General features: G+C 34.4%; 2 protein-coding genes and 2 long non-coding RNA genes across 6 annotated transcripts in view; 2 read left to right on the top strand and 2 right to left on the bottom strand.

The window, feature by feature from the left end:
• LOC101743860 (E3 ubiquitin-protein ligase MYCBP2) overlaps positions 1–23238 on the bottom strand; it is a 153689-nt gene that overhangs the window by 74018 nt on the left and 56433 nt on the right. The gene's annotated exons all lie outside the window — the stretch shown is intronic.
• LOC101743708 (uncharacterized) overlaps positions 1–23238 on the top strand; it is a 35155-nt gene that overhangs the window by 6910 nt on the left and 5007 nt on the right. The window contains exon 2 of the mRNA XM_021352515.3: positions 16670–16922. Within this exon, the coding sequence (XP_021208190.2) occupies positions 16670–16922 (253 nt within the window). The remainder of the gene's footprint in view (positions 1–16669; positions 16923–23238) is intronic.
• Positions 3401–4613, top strand: LOC134199493 (uncharacterized). Its single transcript, XR_009974005.1, has 2 exons — positions 3401–4121; positions 4206–4613. It is a non-coding gene; the product is annotated as an uncharacterized LOC134199493 (long non-coding RNA).
• Positions 5090–8156, bottom strand: LOC119628597 (uncharacterized). The gene is made up of 4 exons (XR_005244759.2): positions 7721–8156; positions 7330–7580; positions 6994–7180; positions 5090–6669 (listed from the first exon to the last, which is right to left on the bottom strand). It is a non-coding gene; the product is annotated as an uncharacterized LOC119628597 (long non-coding RNA).

Below are 23238 nucleotides of genomic sequence, written 5' to 3'. Positions count from 1 at the left end.
TCAAATGTAAATTGTTGAAAATAACTCAGCCATTGTTAGCACAAAATTCTATAGTTTAATTTCGTAACAATCAACTTGGCGTATGTTCTTTTCAATTTTATAACTACAGATAATTGGTGATTAATTATAACTAGTGGTCCCGCAGAAGTCGAAATTCGACTTTAATCAATTGAAATTTCATGTTTAAGCATTATTATGGTTCTATTGTCAAATAGTATTGTACTTATATAATATAATCACAGATTTCGCCAAAACTACACTATACATAACTAATAATAAAGACAATATTCATTTATTCTCAATTTGACCACAGACAGACCTTAAACACTAACAAAAGTTAAAGAGTATATTTATATACATATATGTGTTGTGTCAAATACATGGTAGTGTATGTAATGTTTTCTTTATTGATTTAACGTATCTTTTGTGGATTATTTAAAAAAAATATTAGCATTGTGTACTTCTTCTCTATACTCTCTATAAGTGTGGAAAATTTCATACTCCTCCGTCCGCGCAATTTTCGTACAAAGGGATACAAAGTTTTTGCTTCACGTATATTATTATATAGATAACGTCACTACGACTGTTCTACTGAATATGCTCTATTTAGTGCAGGAGAGAACGAGAGCAACGTACGAAATAGGAAAAAAAAACGTAATGAGAGATCGCTTCCTGTCTCGACCAAGGCCTGTACTCTGATGTTCCGAAACGTGACCGCCATCGAAGAATTAGAATTTGATTATTGTATCAGAAATAATCTACATAATTGATTTAACGAATGATTACGTTAGAAATGCAGGTGAGCTTAGGGGTCAATTTTTTATTTTTTATTGCTTAGATGAGTGGACGAGCTCACAGCCCACCTGGTGTTAAATGGTTACTGGAGCCCATAGACATCTACAACGAAAATGCGCCACGCACCTTAAGATATAAGTTCTAAGGTCTCAGTATAGTTACAACGGCTGCCCCACCCTTCAAACCGAAACGCATTACTGCTTCACGGCATGGTGGTGGTACCTACCCGTGCGGACTCACAAGAGGTCCTACCACCAGTAACGAAAGTTTAGGAAAGATGAACGTCCCTCTTGGGACCTTGAAAATATAATCAACATCAAAGACTTTTACTATATCACGCATAGATCACGCTTCGCCATAAAATGGACATAGTCAGGTCACTTTTGTCGTTCGTCCTGTTAACATCGTTTGAAGAAGTGCATAGTATGCGTAATAAATTGGAGCAAGCACCGGCCCCCTGATCACGTAAAAATTTGCGACAGCCACAATTTTGCAGATGCTGTGCAGACGCGTCGCGACCGATCGCAAAACGTCAAATTATTTCGTATCACGTACCGCGATTGTTCGCTTACCGCTTACTGCAGTTTTCTGTCATACAACTAGCGCCAGTCGCAATCGGGTAGCAATAATTGGCACTAAAAAGCCACATTACTTTTTTTTTTTTGCTGAAGAAACCGGCAAATGAATTTATAAAAGCGCGTTACATATAAACATTTCAAAACGTTTAAGTGGAATTCACGTTTGAAACGCCATGTGAGAGCTGCTAATTCTGTTCTTTTCGATGAAGCGTTACTAAAAATAAGTGATCTAATAATAATTTTTGCTTTATTTTGAATAATAGCTATAAAAACGTAATTGTGTCATATCAAACACTGATAACATTTTTTTTTGTAATCGTTTGATAATTTGTAATCAGATAGTTGTTTACGTTACGAACCTATTTAAAAAAAGAATGGATCAAAATTATAGCGTAATTTATTAATTTCATTATCAATTAAGTAAGTAACTAAGCTCACAACCCAACTAGTGTTAAGTGGTATAGACTCACAACGTGAATGCCGCCCCCACCTTTAGAAACGAGGTCTGAATTTCAACTGTATACCAAAACGGCTGCCCCATTCTTCAAATTGCAACGCATTACTGCTTCGCGGTAGAAATGGGCGGAATGGTGGTCTTGCGGGTTAATCAAACGCCCTACCACCAACGATTTCTTAAAGAATATTTGCTAATTTGATTTTAAATAAAAGATGAATGAATCCTTAATCATGGAAGTCTTCCATGTATATATGTCAAATACGTGTTTCATTGGATTTATTGATATCTGCCTGCGGGATTCTAACACTGGTTCAGTCGCATCTTTATTAGAAAGTCGGCAGTCTCTAATACACCGCTTAGGCCACGACGATTTCAAATTAAATAGTAAATTCTAGAATAAATGAGTTAGTTGTATGGTTTTATCAATAATAACGTGTACAACAGATCCATCTTACGCCGACATGAGGCCGACAACGCTAGAACAACCAGTCGATGATATTCTAGGCGAGATGCTGCTATTTTTTATCAAGTAATAGATAGTGGATTTGTTTGACTTGGCAAGAGTAGGCTTTGATTTGAATACCAGAAATATAGTGCAGTCTTTCACAGCTTGAAGGGAAATAAAAGCTATGCAGACTATTCAAAATAATGTTCACCCAAGGTCATGGGCAATATGACGTGAATAGGAAACTGCATGTCAGACATTAACTTAATGTTCTATATTATTTTTAAACAAATGAATCTAATATTTTAAGACAATAAATAAATATTTATTTTTATAATTAGCCCAGTTTTTCGTCGACGAAGCCATCTTAAGAGAAGCTTCATTGCAAATATCAGGCCGATATTTAGTAAGTTATTTGTATTCAATAACCAGGTACTCTTTGCACTCACTCACTGCAGTAAGAATGTTAATCAATCATTATATTATCTAGACTATAGCGGACAACAAACAAGAGTAGACACATCGTGAGCTGTAGTTGTAGAAAGAGGAGAAAATGGAAACTAAGGCGAACCACTGGCTCAAGCAGCTTTCATTTTAGCAGAGGCTGCTCGTACGCAGGCAGAGGCCGCGCATCTTCCAGCTGAGATATATAGAAAAATTCAAGGAATTGACCAATATCGGCAAAAACCATGTTTAAAATAATAAGTTCAATTTTGTTTTAATTTTAGCTGAGCCCGTAATAGTTCATATTACCATAAAAACGGAATAGCGCTTGTTACAATAGTCAAGCAAATCCAAATATATACGTTTTACTTTAGGCTGGTACTACAGTAAATTTTATGACACTAATGAGTATATTTTACGCTAATAAAACTACTCTCAACTTAGCATTTCAAAATGACATTTATTTTTTTATTGCTAAGATGGGTGGACGAGCTTACAGCCCACCTGGTGTTAAGTGGTTACTGGAGCCCATAGCCATCTACAACGTAAATGCGCCACCCACCTTGAGATATAAGTTCTAAGGTCTCAGTATAGTTACAACGGCTGCTCTACCCTTCAAAACGAAACGCATTACAGCTTCACGGTAGAAATAGGCGGAGTGGTTGTACCTACTCGTGCGGAATGGTGGTCTTGCGGGTTAATCAAACGCCCTACCACCAACGATTTCTTAAAGAATATTTGCTAATTTGATTTTAAATAAAAGATGAATGAATCCTTAATCATGGAAGTCTTCCATGTATATATGTCAAATACGTGTTTCATTGGATTTATTGATATCTGCCTGCGGGATTCTAACACTGGTTCAGTCGCATCTTTATTAGAAAGTCGGCAGTCTCTAATACACCGCTTAGGCCACGACGATTTCAAATTAAATAGTAAATTCTAGAATAAATGAGTTAGTTGTATGGTTTTATCAATAATAACGTGTACAACAGATCCATCTTACGCCGACATGAGGCCGACAACGCTAGAACAACCAGTCGATGATATTCTAGGCGAGATGCTGCTATTTTTTATCAAGTAATAGATAGTGGATTTGTTTGACTTGGCAAGAGTAGGCTTTGATTTGAATACCAGAAATATAGTGCAGTCTTTCACAGCTTGAAGGGAAATAAAAGCTATGCAGACTATTCAAAATAATGTTCACCCAAGGTCATGGGCAATATGACGTGAATAGGAAACTGCATGTCAGACATTAACTTAATGTTCTATATTATTTTTAAACAAATGAATCTAATATTTTAAGACAATAAATAAATATTTATTTTTATAATTAGCCCAGTTTTTCGTCGACGAAGCCATCTTAAGAGAAGCTTCATTGCAAATATCAGGCCGATATTTAGTAAGTTATTTGTATTCAATAACCAGGTACTCTTTGCACTCACTCACTGCAGTAAGAATGTTAATCAATCATTATATTATCTAGACTATAGCGGACAACAAACAAGAGTAGACACATCGTGAGCTGTAGTTGTAGAAAGAGGAGAAAATGGAAACTAAGGCGAACCACTGGCTCAAGCAGCTTTCATTTTAGCAGAGGCTGCTCGTACGCAGGCAGAGGCCGCGCATCTTCCAGCTGAGATATATAGAAAAATTCAAGGAATTGACCAATATCGGCAAAAACCATGTTTAAAATAATAAGTTCAATTTTGTTTTAATTTTAGCTGAGCCCGTAATAGTTCATATTACCATAAAAACGGAATAGCGCTTGTTACAATAGTCAAGCAAATCCAAATATATACGTTTTACTTTAGGCTGGTACTACAGTAAATTTTATGACACTAATGAGTATATTTTACGCTAATAAAACTACTCTCAACTTAGCATTTCAAAATGACATTTATTTTTTTATTGCTAAGATGGGTGGACGAGCTTACAGCCCACCTGGTGTTAAGTGGTTACTGGAGCCCATAGCCATCTACAACGTAAATGCGCCACCCACCTTGAGATATAAGTTCTAAGGTCTCAGTATAGTTACAACGGCTGCTCTACCCTTCAAAACGAAACGCATTACAGCTTCACGGTAGAAATAGGCGGAGTGGTTGTACCTACTCGTGCGGACTCACAAGTGGTCCTACCACCAGTAGAATACCAGTATTTAGCTTCATTGTATATTTTGTACTCACAGTATTTGGCATGTTCTGCTTCTAGTCTAGGGTTATAGAGCTATCACCTTGCTATCATCCTACTTACCTCGGCCTCAAGTTCAGTTATGTTTCTTTGAAGTTATCGGCAGTCGATATTATATTTCAATTGTGGCTTCAATTTCATGCGGCAAGAAGTTGGACATGTATTACAAACAAACTACGATTTCCTAATTTAAGAATTATTATTCAAATAAAACAAAATTACACAAAAATAATAATTATCAAACTTATCTAACGGCCGTCTGGTGTAGTGGTAAGTGACATGGTCGCTACACAAGGGGGTCGCGGGTTCGAATCCCGCCAAGGGAAGATATTTGTATGATAAATATAAATGTCTTTTCCAGGGTTATGGATGTATATTAAATATATGTATGTGTATAATAAAAATCCTACATTTATTTCCGTTATCTTGTACCTGTAACACAAGTTCTTTACGAACTTATCACGGGACCAGTTAAATATTTATATTTATATTATTATTATTATTATTATCACAATGAACAAAAATGAGTGGTGGTTGATCCACATTTTGTCTAAATTATGAATTATGTTTTTCATTTTGTAAGTAATATTCATGTAAGTATCCAACAAAATCTAGAAGAATTATGAATTACTAGTCGATTTGTTATTCATTCTATTCTATTATTTAAAACAGCAGTATATACAATAATATATATAACAACACAACATACAAACGGGGTTAACATAAAGATAAAATGATACAGAACAAATTGAGCATGACAGATTTAAAACATCGTCTTAATAAAACAACCTCACAATTTTGCTTTCAAATTGTTATGAATCCATCCTTTACTATAAACACAAAAATGTTAAGGAAATATGTATATTTCCACTAAACACAAATAAAAAATTATAGGCAGAAATAATTAGGCTATTCTTGCCCTCTCAGTTCACATAATTAAGAACAGCAGTTTTAAAAATATCTACATAAAATTACTAGAATACAGAGGTTGGACTAAATTTAATGTCTGTTCTCCACAATCCAATTGAACCACCCTTGAATGTTGACATGGTGCTAAGTGCTGTGTTTACTCTTCTCTCCCAAAAAATACAATGTTATGAATTTGATAAGAAACATCAATTTCAGCATCTTCGTCAGAGAGTTGGGGCACTGGAAACCCATGTGTGTTTGCCATGTTATGCAATACAAGCTAACAATTATGGTCTTGGCCATCATATGATGATCATAATGCAGTACTGTATGTACCAACAAGCATCTCCAACTGGCCTTCAATACTCACAATGGTCAACAGTGTTCCTGGTATGACAATAAACATTACTATAGTACTATATATTAACGGCCTTCCCAGTTTTAAATATACTTTTAGATTGAGTATTACTTTGTAGTCAGGTTACTGAGACAGAGCTCATGATGTTTTACTTGCCTAAAAAACAAAACTTTTTCACTATTATGGTGCAGGTCCTGCATAGGCATATTCAGTTGTGATAAGCCAGACAAATGTATCATGAAATGTTGCATCAATACTTAAAATGTTAAGATCACTATCACAGATCTGAAAAATTTAATTCTTTAGATAAGTACTATCAAATGTTTGTTATTGTGAATGATAGGCTTCAGCAAAATACTTAGTATTTGCACATTCTTGAAATGATAATGCTTGCGTTCTAAAACCTTTCTTCATATACAGAAGATCTGATAAGTGCAAATGAGTGCCATATATACACCCCAAAACCCCAGGATAGCCAAATTTATTGTAAAACCTATAATGAAAAGAAATTTATTTACTATTATATTATGATTTCAATCACAAAATTATTATTGTTCAAATATCTATGTACTATAAAAATAAGACAAATTTTGAATTAAAAAAAAATTATGTAGGAAAGATTCATGGTGGCCTGAAGGCCTTTCCAGTTTCACCAGGACTTGACATTTCTCAGAACTCTGTTTAAAATATAGCTATATATAGCTAAATATAGCTATAGTTATAAAGCTTCAAGAATATAACTGGAACTGGACTCGTGGAAATTGTAAAATCAGTGGAACTCTTGTGCTCTATACTATAAGATAATTATTTAACTTACCCATTTATAATAACTTGTGACCCATTGTACTGTTTGCAGAAACTTTAAATGTTTCAATAAAACTGGAAGATTGTTTAATGCCATAGCCACTTCCCTAATGGCATTGGATTTGCTACAGTTTAACTCAAAATGCAAAAAGCTCATTCCCACAGGTTTCTGGTATGAAATTTTGCAATGCTGTTAACACCTGTATAAACAAGTTATTTAAAACATTTAGTTAAGAATAAATCTGAAATCAAAAAAACAATGCTACTTTTGAAGACAAGATTTTGTGAATCTTTTATTTTCTTCATTATTTACACATATTAAAATGTTAAATTGAATATATATAAGTACCTTGCATTTTACTTTCTATTCTTGTTCGTCTTGATGATCTAGGTTATTAACGGCTTTAATTCAGAGCACAATTGTAAATATTGATGTTTCGAAATTCTGTAATGTGTTCTGAACAAACTTTCCGATAGATTAAGGGGTCAGGCTTGATCACGAAGACAGACACGCATACGCACTAATTCGTATGTATCCGACCTAATTTCCTTAGACTCCAAAGCCCCATTTATTATTTGAGCTCTGTCCATAGTACATACCTAGAAGAAATATTAATTTGTAAAAAATAAACTTTATAACCTCAACATTATTAATGTACTTAAATTGCCCAGCGTGGTATTTAATGTTAATACTATGGAAAACACAAAAGCAAATAAAGATCTAAACCAATTACACTTACCTAAATCACGTTAAAATAATTTAATTTCACAAATTTTACACTTGCAGATAGTTAGCAACAATTCAGCACCAGATACAAAAGGTGTCGCAAATTTGACAAACGAAATTGCTAAATATCTGCTGTTGTGTGGCACACAAAAGCATCCGTAATACCGACTTTAGGCCAGTTGTTGTTAGTTGTATGGAAAAGAATGCACTAAAGTTTCACAAATCGCTCTGCAGAGGCAGCACTAGTGATGGTCCGCGATCTGCTTTTTTGTTGTAAGTCCGTAATACGAAATGGACAGTTGACAGCAATATTTGCACAATATTTGTCTTCTGCTAATTGTTTGCGAAATACGTGATACAGCTGCGGGTTTTGGTGGGCTAGATTTTTGTCGCGATAAAAGGTGTTACTTCAAGAATTCAAAACATATGAAACCATTTTCACAGTATCATTATATTTTTAATACGAGTTTACTTAGCCTAAGTAAACAATATTGGTTGGAAATGCATTTACTGTTAAAGTTTAATATCTATTATAACATTATAAAATACTTCAGTGTCTAAGGACCCATACAAACTATATATGTAGTTTGCAATTTAATGCTTCGTTCAATGCCGGCAAGGATGACGTTGGTTTAATAAGCCGATAATGATTTTCCAGCAAATCAAATTTCACTTTAGCCTTCAGAGAATATAAATGGATCGCAAAGCTGGCCGCAAAAGCTTAATAATGTTACGAAACTAATGTTTTATGCGGCGCATTTAGCTTAATAGCATTTCAACAAATACAGAACAAATCCACTTAACTGTTAAAGCGCAATAGTTTTGCGTTTTCGTAACAAAACAAATAATTTCAGTGTAACTCAAATCCTCAAATTTGGATTTCATTCATTTGGAAGCAATTTATTTTTTATTTTAACTATATTTAAAAAAAATGCCGAATGTGATAGTTATTGCGTGACGTTAACGATTTTACTACACTTATAGTGTATTAGCTGCTATTCGTTTACAAAACGTTTAAATACCACGCTTCTGAGATAATATATTACACTTTCGCTTAATACTAATATATACGATTCCGATCCGGTGATATTTAAATTTAGGGAAGCACTGCTTTTGCTACAGCAGATTTTAGCAGTCTTTCTGTTTGAGCCCCGAGCTACTAAGCAAATTATGCGTAGCTGGAATAGCCCCTCAGCCTACCAGCGATTAGGTAGGAAAAAAAACTAATCTATTATCGTGACATCTTGGAAAGTTTTATTTTAATTTTTTTTATTACTTAGTTGTATGAACGAGCTCACAGCTCACTTGGAGTTAAGAGGTTACTGGAAACCATAGACATCTACAACATAAATACCGCCACCCACCTCGAGATATGAGTTCTAAGGTCTCAGTATTATAGTCTCAGTATGTTACTTAATGAATGTTTAGGCTCCTAAACGGAGCTACCTATATCAGCGTTTAGGATAACATTAATATTGGCACGAATCCGATTTTTTTCATTTATCGGTGTAACAAAAATGTGGGTGCATAGATAAGATTACCACGCTACTTATCGATGTAGTACTTTAGACAGACATCAGTTTAAATAATGAACTAGAAACAAACTCGCATAATTTCTTTGTTTCATGAGTCCAACAACGCCAGTAACTATAAAGGTTAAAATTAATAAACTTACAGATTATTGGCTCGAAACATTAGGTAAGGTTCTTTTGAAGATATCTAAAGTACGAGTAGATGTCAAAAATCATTAACTTTGATAATAAATACCAGGGACAATAATAATAATAATAAGTATTTGTTTTAATCTATAGTTATATCGTGGTCAAATCAGTAAGCATTCCAAGGAGGCGATATATTTTAAAAATAAGTTCCACATTATTCATACACGGGGCTTCTAACTGCAGCGCTCATGTTCCGGGAACATAGGCTAATATTAAAATATATGACACGAGATACTCCGCTCTGACTCGTTTGTGGCATTCGGCCGTTCGGACTTTTATTGGCACTTGACATAATATACTTTAGCTTTGTCAATCGGCGTCTGGAACGGATTAGTAGTATACACGGTACTAAAATTCTTCGTCAAATTAAAATATGACCATATCGAATATAAATCTAATACAGTTTTTAATGTGTGATCGCTTAGAACGCTCCGGGGCTTTGGTGACATCAACTGTGCATCTGTGCATGCGCTGTTAGATGTAAATAATTTGACTGTTAAATCTAGTTTGTCGAGTTTTATTTAAAAAGTAGTTATCCTACTTGCACATAGTAAACATTGATAGGCAATAATATTATTCTCTTACGTACAAGACAGTAGTGTTTAATAAAGAAGTCCAAGAATGCATCTCACGATATAGGCAACATATTAAGCTATATAATGTTTTATAATCATGAGTATACTATTTAATTCATTTTTCATATACAGTCCGACCATAAGTAAGTATAAAACATTACATTTAAATTTGGAATCTGTCATTCTCGTGAGTACTTATTGTGTTTTCTCTTTTTCGCGCTAATCTTTGTTCAATATCATTGTAATGTTAAAATTGAGGGTAGCGATAAAAATAACGTAATTCCGGTGATAAAATTACACAAAGAAGGTATGGAGTCAAATGTTATTTTTATAACACGAATTATTACTCGGTTATTAGTCGAATGTTTGTGTACTGGGCTATCGATAGGTATAATGAAACGTTCTGTATTTGTGGTTGAAAATATATGGCCTTCCACGTAGTGTTCATGATAAAAAAGGCTATCAAATCAGTGCAAAGTGCAAAAGAAATCCTAATCCAAAGCAAAAAAAATATCTACAAAAATTAAAAGGGAACTTAGAACCGTGTCGCATATTTTAGAAGATAACTTAGAACCAAATTGCAGTTTACAAGAGACACGTTTACTTAACCGATATTTAAAAACGAAAATAATGATAAAATCAAAACAATTTATATGGCGATACGCGAAGTGAGGTCGTCGTAAAAATTCATAAAATATACTGCCGGTTTTTTTTTTAAACTATTGTACAACATTTCAATAAACAAACTAAGTTTAGGCTCACATCTCTATGTAAGCTTTTCAATTAGTCCGATGTATCCATGCGGGCATTATTTTAGGTGGGGTCAGTTAGCTAGCTACCAAGTGCGAGTGAGTGACTGAGCCATATTTTTGTGAAAAAGGTATCAAAACATTGATCCAGATGTATCAAAACACAAGTTAAAATCGAAAGACTTGGTTTTTCTCATTTTATAAATGGTAAAAGTTTGATTTAAAGAACAAAATAGTTAGTTCTTTCAAATGTTAGAATAACATGAAATTAATTACAAAATTTTAATCGATTTTAAGTGAAAGTTGTTTATTTAACCAAAACGGATTTGTTGTTTTACTACATGTTGTTTATCTGCTAAATATTTTTTACCGGTTGTTGGACGTATGTGAACCTGCACGGGCAGATACCATAATCTCGTATATTTCTGTCACGAAATAGTCATCCGTTCAAAGGCGAAGGATAAAACATCCGTTATGCAACAAAATTGAAAATTCAACGTCATGTCTTCGATAACCACTTAACCCCAAGTGGATCACATCAACTGATTCACCCATCTATTGCAAAAAGGGACGTCGTGTTCTAGCAGGACCCCCCCCCACTTTTACTGGTGGTAGGACCTCTTGTGAGTCCGCACGGGTAGGGACCACCACCCTGCCTATTTCTGCCGTGAAGCAGTAATGCGTTTCGGTTTGAAGGGTGGGACAGCCGTTGTAACTATACTGAGACCTTAGAACTTATATATCAAGGTGGGTGGTGCATTTACGTCGTAGATGTCTATGGGCTCCAGTAACCACTTAACACCAGGTGGGCTGTGAGCTCGTCCACCCATCTAAGCAATTTCGCCCACTGAATTTCTTGCCGGGTCTTCTCAGTGGGTCGCGTTTCCGATCCGGTGGTGTATTCTGCGAAGCACTGCTCTTGCTAGGCGTTACTGCTTCACGACGGTAATAGGCCGGCTGGTGGTAAATATCCGTGCAAACTCACAAGACGATCTACTGTCAGTAAGAGATTGGGAATGCATTTTAAAATATTGAAAATTAAACAGCCTTCTCCACAGTAGAATTATAAACCCAATCGTATATTAGACCTGAGCACCATTGTCTTGCCGCAAGGTCAGAGTGCTATTACTGTACAAGTCAACTACGATTTATTATAATATTGTAATTTATAAATTTACAAGAGTAACATTAACTTAACCCGACTGTGTTCCATTTTCAATAATTAACTCGGTTACGTCAGACCGGTGTTGTATTATCAACAATGAAATATCAGTGATGCCAACAATAACGAATGATATTGTATAAAGGTTTTTTTTAAATGGATAATTAAATTGAATGAACAATTTAACAGATCCAATGTTTAGCGTATGTATGTAAACATACGAATGCATGCTGCGTGAGTTTTGACATGCCTATAGAAATTGATCCTAATTTGGATTAAGCCATTAAAACTAGATCACAAACAAAAATATACTGGCAATAACATTCAATTTAAAAATTAAAGTCGCCTGCGTTATGACTCAAACAATACGTGTATGTCTCAGTTCAACGTTTTTGTATTGAAGGAAAAACGACCATGCGCTGGTCGGGGTAAGATTGAAATCACCATAATTATAACTGCACATTGTAAAGCTTTACGACGCAAATCACAACTAATTGACGCTCAATGAACGAGGTGAACATCCAGAGAGTCGAGGTCGACTTACTAAGTTACAAAGATTTGTGTTTTATCACTTGTCAATCTTGCTCATAAATGTAAATGCAGTGTACACAATGAAATTATTCCCGTAGCTAAAAGACCTAACCTAAGATTAACGGAAAATGACATACATTTGCTACGTTATAAATACGTATTTCCAACAATCACTTATTTCCCTGAATCTAAGTCGAAGGAACTAGGGGACCCGCTGACCGCGCATATTAGCTCGTTTCGAACTGTACAATACAATAGATACATAGCGTGCAATGCAAACACCTACAATAAAACATTCACGTCGCGATGACAAAGGGCTCCGTTGGCGACTTAGCACTAATAAAAAACACTACCACCAGTCATCGTCAATGATACCGTAGCAGTCTGTAGATAATAATAATGTCTTATTTTCACTAACAACAGCGTATGAACGACGCTTAATAGCGGATTGCAACACTGCTTAACAATTTATGGCGTGCCGAGTAAGTTAACTGAATTTTTAGGAACACGAAAAAGACTCAGATTTTCCCAAAAATAAATCAGAGTGCTGAATGTAGATCTTAAAATTTATCATATATGTAGTAATAAAAAAGTATAGCGTGTAGTTAATGAGAATTTAAATGATTTATTGCATGTTGAGGATTTTAGTTACGAAGCTTGGAAACTATATTAGCATAACGGAGAATCGCGCCCATCTATTGTTTAGAATGACTTATGCCCCGTTGCAGAGAAACTAAGATCTCCGGGCATTGTGTTTGACATCCGCCGATAACACCTACATTTTAAAGAATTAGACTAATCTGGCCGTTATGTATTTTTGTACATTGTCATACGAGTTCGCACTGCATCTTATACTGTCCTATTCTATTCGCGTGAAAGCCGTCGTGATTTAAAACGTTGAATCCCTGACCTATCGACCCGTCAGGGGCTCACAATATGTAATCGAAGCTGCATTTTATGTAACTTCTTCAGGGACATTGGCACACATTTGGACGTTAGCTTTTTTCTCAATTATTTATTTGATTCTACAATAAATGGCCACATATGTATGTGGACATTTTTTAATGAATATTCACTACACTTTTTTTACTTATTAAATTGTTTCTAATATAAAATGAACAAATCGCATTAAAGAATAAACTAAATTTATGTTTTTTTGTACTTTTAAAAATTGGTCCCTGACGAAGTTGTTTGATTTATTTCATTCCGTTAGACTAACACAAACATTAATAGAAAAAGAAATTTCACGAAATGCAACCTTCTCAAACACATTCTCTTAAATCGTAATTTAAATACACCATTGATTGTTGGTTCTTGTCCATAATTTTATGTAGTGCCGTATTCGTTAAAACAAGCTTGCCCGGTGTGACGTGTCGCGCTCGTGAACCTTTGAGAACAGGTTTTACACCAATTTAACAACAAAAATGATCTTTCTCGAATCGGGTTACCAATTTTTAATTAATTAATATAATTCAAATATTTTTAAGCCAGCATCTATCCTACTGTATTAGTTACTTGCTACTTTAGTGAAAGAGATGTAATTGCGGCAAGTAAGGAAAAAGTTGTATAGATTTCAAAGAATAAATTGTAATATAAATAAATAGAATTCACGAAATGAAACTACCATTACTTCGACACCAAGCAAGGAAAACTACTTGAATAATAATAATACATAACGCATTAAATGACAAGTTGTAGAATTATTTTCAACTGCAAGTAGCTCTCAAAGGGGAACACGTATATTACTCTGAACCAATCGAAAATTGGGAGTGACTGCAACGTATCTGGCGGCCATCGATTTCAACTCCGAAAATGGTAAACGCAAGTCGCCGTTGCGAAACAAGGCCCGGCAAAGATTCGAATGTGAGTCAAGATTCGATACGCAACAAGAGAAGCACACATAGTAAAAGTTAACATCACACTACGTTAATGAAAAAAAATTGCATCATAAAAGGTACGCCAGGCTCGAAACGTAAACAAACTGGAAAATTCATTGAGATATACTATGAATTACAACTTCCGTAATAAACATCAGTTATAAACTAAATTTGAAATCTATTAAAATATGTTACACCTTTTGTTTTATTTTACTTAAAAACTTTCATCATCTAGTTTCATAAGACAACTAGTATTGTGTTCTGTATCTGTACAGAAACGTTCCTAGTTCAAACAGCGATTACTTACTAATTTTGTGGTGGTATTTTAAAAGATCGAATATCATCAAAAACAGCTTTAGTAAAAAGTTTCTCGTTCAACAGCCTCGAGCTAGAATTTTATCTCGTAGACCGGGACACTGAATTTGAAATATGTTTAATATACGTAAGTAAAAGCTCTTGTTGCATATATAAGAGCTTTTCTTGAGTTTCTTTTGTCTTGCCGTGTTATTAACAAAGCCTAATTAACAGATGTCAAAAGTAACGGTGGTAAGATTAAAAAAAACTGAATAGTTATTCTGATCAAGAAACTGCCCGTTTTGTATTTATTTTTTTGGCTTCAAGTATGGCTATTACTTGTGTTTTTGTGAAATGCAATGAAACAAAACAATATTCAGTTATAATGTCATCATATTTAGACAGTTATTCTGAAGAGTATTGAATTCAGGACCACGTATTAGAGTTTAGGGTTACTAACCACAAGACTAACAAAGTAATTTGTCAAATATTGGCATTCTAATTTGGATGCATTAAAGATCCGCGAATGTTCGCTTTAATCTTCAACTCGACAAAATTATAAATACTATTACAACAACAACAACAACAAAAACACTTTTACCCACACACAAAACTTTTATATCAATGGAATCATTACGGACAGCCCAGTGGTGTCCTGTTGATATGATATGCGGTGCAGCGACACCATAACTCAATACATCAATTAAAACCGCAAATACATCAATATTTTGTTCGTTGATGAGATTAACGTGCACTAGAGCAGCGATAAATACCTAGTCTGTTTAGGATTTTCTGTTTCAAAAAAGCGCTTTATAGATAATTCACGCATCACAATTGAAGTGAATAAATAAAAGCGATTACAAAAAATGACACATTATACATACATATATAACCTTAGTCATACACTTGAATCAATGTTTTAAGAATATTTTGAGGCAACAAGCCTTTGTTCGTTCAACAATCAAAGAAAACGGTGAGTCATATTCGTTATCTACAATTATATCTGTGTATATACTGAGCGTTATCTGTAACAGTCGCCACAACATAACTCTTCGATAACAATACACAAGAATTCGTTTGGTTAATAATAGATACATACGCATTTAAGAAATGAAATTCTCAAAAATGTACGGCACATACAAAAAGGGCAATTGTTGAAAACAAATGTATTACAAATTTTCTATCAAACATTTGCTTTTACCTAAGCACTGTCTTCTATTCTTTATCTAATTATTTAATTGGTATGATTAAACCACCTATTAATTAATCACTTTTCTCCGAATTCAAACCGCTTCTTTTTCAGAAGAGGTGTTTAAATTTTTCCTGCGTAAATGGTAATTTAATTAAATCGTAAGTCGTATTCATATAAGACCCCTTAGCGTGATACCACCAGCAGAGTGATCGAAACATAAATCAAAAAACTTGTGTTTGGTCTAAAATGTTGCTATGGATAAAATAAAATACATAAGTAACGCATCGTTGCTGGACTTTCAATTACTGACAGTCTTATCAGTAGAGTAAGCAATGCTCCTAATTAAAATTTAAATTTGACAATAATGTGTTCGATAACACACTGAACGTAGCCCCTGCTAAAATAAATTATTAAGTATTAGGTTAAGACGATCGAAGACCAGCTCGGGTCATCTGGTGGCCCTAAAGATCTCGTCGTAATAAAATCATGATAAGAACATGGCAACTACCTCGATGATGTCATTGTATTATTTATACACATTTTATATAATAAAAGAAGCTGTCCACTGGTTGTTGCATGGTAATCGGAGCCCATAGAACCACGACCTCAACGTTTCCATCAAGCCTGAGATACAGATAATGACTGACTGAAGAAATTAATGAGTAAATTGACAGCTTCGTGGCAGATATGGGTAAAATGATGGTACCCATCGGCGTAGGCTCACGATACGCCGTACTATCATTTCACTTCCTTTACTACATAAGTAGTGAAATCAATAAGTAATAAAAACAGTGTTATTGTAAGTACTATATTTTTTTCCCTCTCATACAAAATTTAATTTTGAATCATATGTTTCCCCAGAAACTGGACGTTTTGGAAGGTGATCTGCCAGATTCAACAACCGAGCTAATTATAACCGGAGCCGAAGCTGTCATGTTCGGCATGAACTCCCTGTCAAGACTCAAGGACGCCCGCCAAATACATGTAACTGGGCCGAAACTTCTAGTCATGAGGAAGTTCGCAGCAGTCAATATCAACGTAGTCAACATGTATCTTGATATAGACAATGTTGATCTAGTTCGCATCGAAGAGAGGACTTTCAGCAACATTGAAGGTAAGCTATTCTAAAATGACCTCCTGCAACAGTGCGAATGTAAACCCGTATCAGCTGCAAATTGCGACCTAGTTTTCTATGTCCATAGTAACTGGTTTAATGTGAACTTTGTTAAATCTGGATTTAAATACAATTTCTGTACAATTCCGTGCAGGCACGAACATATTAGATATTTCTTAAATACTTTGTAGTTATTGGAACGTCTACCTTATTTACCGGACCACTTATTAGTTGGATCGGAGATTCTAGATAACTTATATTATTACACTTTCATCGGATTCTACCAGGTTCAGCCAGCGGTGTTTACCACACTTGGAATGATTATGCAAGCATCAGTTGTGAGCTTTGATAAATCGAAAACTTTCGAAAGGTGCTGATATTGACTGAAGACCATTTCTGTCGCAGTTACCTTCGAAAATCTGAGGGACTTTGCAAGTGGATCGTTAGCATTATAGAGGGACAGTGAATCAATTTAGAATACGAGGGTTCCTACTCACATAGCATGACCATTAACAATGGTGTTCCAGTAGATTCGGTTCCCTCCTCGCCTCCATTGATATGCTATCTTCCTATGACATGCATTCTCACGCGAATGTTAATTTGGGAGAGTAGTGATAGACCAGGCACCAGTTTTTCTGGAAGCGTGGTCTAAGATAAACTGGTCTAAGATAAGCGTTGTCTAAGATAATCTAATCTTTTAACATAACAGAAATCGCCATCTAACAGCCGCGTTCTATGACTTTTCCATGATCATTCTTGCAATTTGCCTTCCGTACCGTACGTTCGTCCCTCGAATGAAGCCCCCTACTATGTTTTCTGACCACTATGAGGCACCCTCCTTGAAACGAGAATTGAAAGAGCCCGCAACAGTTGACGGATCGGCTATGCTCCTAATATTCATGACGTTGATGAGAGACGATATACATCCATCATCAACTACGCTATATTCTCGTATTTCTTCGCAAGTGATATAAAAAATATCCTTTTATACATAAATTTATACACAAGCATTTTTTACTGGTACGAGGTAGGACCTCTTGTGAGTCCGCGCCGCTAGGTACCACCAACCTGCCTATTTCTACCGTGAAGCAGCAATGCGTTTCGGTTTGAAGGGTGAGGCAGCCGTTGTATATACATACTTACTAAGTATAGTAAGCAGTTAAGTATATAATATAGTTTTATATACTATACTTGAGACCTTAGAACTTATCTCAAAGTGGGTGGCGCATTTACGTCGTAGATGTCTATGAGCTTCAGTAACCACTTAACACCAGGTGGGCTGTGAGCTCATCCACCCATCTAAGCAATTAAAAAAAATATTTATCCAAAAAAACTATTTATCTTATTTATAGATATTTGTGTGAGTTTTATCTTCCATACGGCAAAAATATTTCTGTATATATTTGAACTACTTTCTGCATATTAATAAACCTACGTAGTTCTGTGAATACAAGCTACATTCACTACCAAAATAACTTAACAAGACAATAAAATAGGTTATTTAGTTTAGCTACGCGGTTTTTATTTCAAAATGCACTGCAGAATCTCAAGTTTTAAAGTGGTTTATATTACTGTTCCTCTTAATAAAGATTATTTGTGGCGGTGACTAAGGAGCTCATGGCTCTTCTGGTGTTAGGTGGTCGCCGGAGTTAATAAACGTCGTAATATGGATGAAGCCCTCGTATTATTATTTATACATATAACGATTGTTTCACCCTTTAAGCCGAAACGCAGTGGAATTTCGCAGTGGACAGGACATAGACAGGACAGTCGCAACTGCCCGTGTGGGTATTTTTGCGCACAACAAACTATAAGAAAAGAAATGAAATATTTCTTCGTGTTCCTCCAAATATGTCCGTGTACGTATTTGAGTCGTCTATTATCAAAGGTGGCAATCTGTGCATTTGGACAAAAAAATGTTATTGATATGGCAATAAAGATTGATTTGAATATAATCGTCTCCTTCAAAGAATACGGTTCAAAACCTGCATTAAATAAAGTATTAATTTAACCTTTTATTTATCTAAGATGTCGTTCAGAAGAGTTTTGTGACTGCCAATGGAATACAAAGTCAATAATTCGTTTTTCTGATTTACCAATAATTGTCCAAAAGTCACATTGCCGGCTTTGTTAATAGTCGACTCATTTCTTACATCGTGTGGCCAAATATTTTAAACGATTATCCGTTATTGAATCAGTACAAACCAAATTTTAATTGTTTTTTTTTTAGTTTTTGATTATTTGATTGATACAATGTTTACTCGTAAATCAATTGCATTTAACGCAATTTCCATAAACATTTATGAAAGATTACAGAGGTTTACATCACCAGTGAACGTGATCTGCCTGCAAAACTACATACTTTAAACCACGTGTTTTCTATCACTACCCGCTCCGCAGAATATATTTACGTACGAAACATCGGTAGTATGTACAACACACTTTTTATAGATTTATGTCTCTATATAAAACGAAACTTAAATAGAACCGATAACGGATTGTTATTGGAAATAAATTCTCATTCACAAAGGATACACTTTTACATTTTTAAATTAAGTGTTAAATACCAATTCTAAATATATTTATTGTACTTTCTTAACATCTGTTTATTGATTTCTTCAATGTTAAATTAAACAGAAGCCGAAATATTTGAGCTTAATAAACATAATGAGCCGATCGAGGTCTCGCTTCCCGATTGACAAAAATGCATTGTATAGAAACTGTATTACACATAGGTAACGGACTGACGCGTGAATCTCTCAACACTTACACTAGGTACGTGTGTTAGAAGGCAATGCAAGCGTCACAACACAATCGTTTAGGTGAAGATAACTGGTTTGTCGAGAGTCTGGACGGCCGCAAATACCGGATGGACACGATTATCGGGTCGTTCGTCCAATTTCGAACTAGATGGCCGTATTCACTATTTTATTATTACCGACAAACAGATCTGTGTTTAATACGTAGTCCACCCACAACACAGCTTTAGTGTTCTAATATCGCGCATATAAAAATCGCTACGAGTAATAAACTCCGCTGATTGATTGCGTTTTAGTCAATTCTTGAATTATTTAAGATATAAAAAAAAAAAACGCAGAGGTACCGACGAAATTATATTATAATGTAAAAATAAACGAATTAAGAACATTTGTTGGCGTTTTAAGACGAAAACCATTTATTGGTAGACATTGTGAAATATTTGTGAATGTAATTTACGCAACATGTTGACTGTTTAGCGTTCTGAACAGCGCGGTAGGATGTAAACGTAAGTAGAACTGGTTCCAGTACCAGCAGCTACTTGTGTTTTACAAGTGGTTTTAACGTGCACTAACACTGAACACGATCCCGTGAGAAAAATACTTTGTATATTATACATTGGCACTTATTTCGTAAACTAAAATACATTTATTTACACTGTAAATGTAATTAAACACACAAAGTAGTAAACATACTTTATTCGCTTTTAGTTTTATGACGAGACCGTAAAATGGTATAATTGTGTTTAGTTTGTCATATTTTTAGTTTCCATTATTCCAATGTACTATATACTGTTCCTATTTGAGTCGTCTATTATCAAAGGTGGCAATCTGTGCATTTGGCCAAAAAAATGTTATTGATATGTCAATACAGATTGATTTGAATATAATCGTCTCCTTCAAAGAATACGGTTCAAAACCGGCATTAAATAAAGGTTAATACTTAACCTGTTATTTATCTAAGATGTCGTTCAGAAGAGTTTTGTGACTGCCAATGGAATACAAAGTCAATAATTCGTTTTTCTGATTTACCAATAATTGTCCAAAAGTCACATTGCCGGCTTTGATAATAGTCGACTCATTTATACGATTTATAATTCTATTACGAATATCCTATTACGTTTTAAAAGAATTTACGTTGTTTGACAGCTTGCAGCATGATTTTAGATTCAATGTAATACAAAATTGTTTCAAACATTTTTTTTGTGTCAGACCCGCATGCCTGTTATAAACGCGCAGAAACCCAGTAGGATCTTTTAACTGATAACGCAAGTTGTGAATTCTATCTCTCTATTTGAATTATCATTTAGGGTCATATGAAATACATAATAAACAAACATAATTATCTCGCCTTCGTGGAAGAAAGTCTGTGAGTCGCAGACAACAAAACCGTTCATTATGAGAGAAGATTATCTACCACATATTCCAATACTTCAATACAAACGTATTATTCATTTAAAGCGTTTGTCTGTAGTTCTGTAGTAGGGGCAATGCGCCGCATCGATGCGCCATGGCGACATGTGGACAGAAGCTGTGACAATTATGACGCACGAATCGCTCAGACGGAAAAAAAAACATTAAAACTTTTTCTGATCACCAATTTACATACCGGCAGGCCGTAAACGATTATTATTCAACTATTTCCTTCAATGTATTTTTATACATATACTAGGTCGATTCGGAAGGCAAGAACCCAATTTATATTAGCCAGATATAAATGCGAAACAAGAAAGCAAGTTGACTATTTCATTCTAAATATTGTCATGTTTGATATATAATAGCTTCAAGGACATAATAAAATTATTAAATTATCATAAATATTTTATTATTCAATTATAAATTCATAGCTTTCATCTAGACATTGATATGGCTCCTCGAAATACCAAAATGTAAGTGACTAGAATTAACAATTTTGTTTTTTTCGCTAATTAGCATGATTGCTATTAGAACCTGCTGGTGTAGTTTATGAATATAACCGAAAGGTTAGCTCTGCGGGAGTATTACTTCTATGCTGGCATTCAGGAAATGTTTACTATCTCCCGAAATACACTACATATTTCCAAACTTACACGAAGCTAAAAATTCAAGTGTTTCTAACGGAGGTAGGTATCTCTCGTGGTTCCACACAGAAAGATAAATGTTAATTGTTCAATAATTTGTTCATAAAAATTGAGTATGAAGTACACATATACCATTAACATGAAAAGGTATACTCGTATAGTACAAAGAATAATTCAATTAAACTTTTTCCGATCCAATGTTTTTTTTTATATTTATATCTTATAATAAAAAAGCTGGATACATGGATGCATAGCGGTGTAGGCATTACCGTTCATGTTTGAAACTTCAAAGTATGACCAAGTGTAAGCGATAAAGATCGCGGTAGCACTGCGCATTAGTGATGACTAATTCTGGACTATTTCTGTATGCCTTTTCCGCCTAAACACATCGACAATCACTATGTGTACCCTTTTATGCTGATTAATAGTTCAAATAGGGTAATTGTTTTTGTTAAAATAATTTTTGTTTTGTTTTCTTGTCTTCGAATCGAGTAACGTCCTTATCAGTGAGTAGTATGATTCCTTGTCCTCATCATGCCTACTATTAATTGTTAACCAAACTATGCGCCACAGCCGAATAGTTGCCAACCTCTGCAAATCAATATCCAAATCCTCATTCAAAAAGCACCATGAGCTTATCTTATTTCAAAAATGTTTTAAGAGAAACGTGTTTGCTACGAGTAACTTTCTTACTATGTAAATTACACGTGGTTAATGCATTTAAACTTTTTATGGCTCAACAACATTTTTCACACTTAATAGTACGATGTTTTCATATTAAATTAACAATTTGATGTTTTGCAAACGCGAATATCATTGTAAAAGCGAATTTTCGTATTTAGATATTATTTGTTTTTAGTAAAATTATTATTATGTCTAAAACAGTTTATTTCATCCTGAGGTCGAAATGGTATAAGTATAATAAATGTCACCAACCTTATTATTCGGGCATCCCAAAGCAACCAAGCTATCTGTTTTGAAAGCTATTGTTCGTATTTAATAAAGACTTCGACGTCATATCAATAAATAAATGTTTGAGAATCGGTGGTGACATTTAGATTATAGTGTCGACATTCCCCTGTTACCTTTCATCGCTTCAAACTAACGCTACCCCATTTTAAATACTCGCACAATAACATTACAGTGTATTACAGTAATAATAATTGAAATTTTTATTAATTTTTATTTTATTTACCTCCACCCTCCTAGTAATTTGAATAAAATCATATCTTTTTCTATTCTTTGATCCAACAGAATATTAATCTAATAGAAGTTGGTGTGGTAGTAACAAACAATTTACAGCCCCTAACAATGTGTATGATTGTTGTTTTTTTTCAATTATCAACTCGATATATAAATACTACATTTGTAGACGTCCTAAGTGCAGGTTGTTGGGAACCAGTTGTATCGGATGCGATGCAATCTTATCTGGATTTGTATAGAGACCAATCTTAGAAGACCTATAAACATCTTAAAGGTTTAAAATTTATAAATTTACAC

The sequence above is a fragment of the Bombyx mori genome, chromosome 1 (genome assembly GCF_030269925.1).
Source record: "Bombyx mori chromosome 1, ASM3026992v2".
Classification (NCBI taxonomy): Eukaryota; Metazoa; Arthropoda; class Insecta; order Lepidoptera; family Bombycidae; genus Bombyx; species Bombyx mori.
This window is presented reverse-complemented; position numbering and strand designations above follow the sequence as displayed.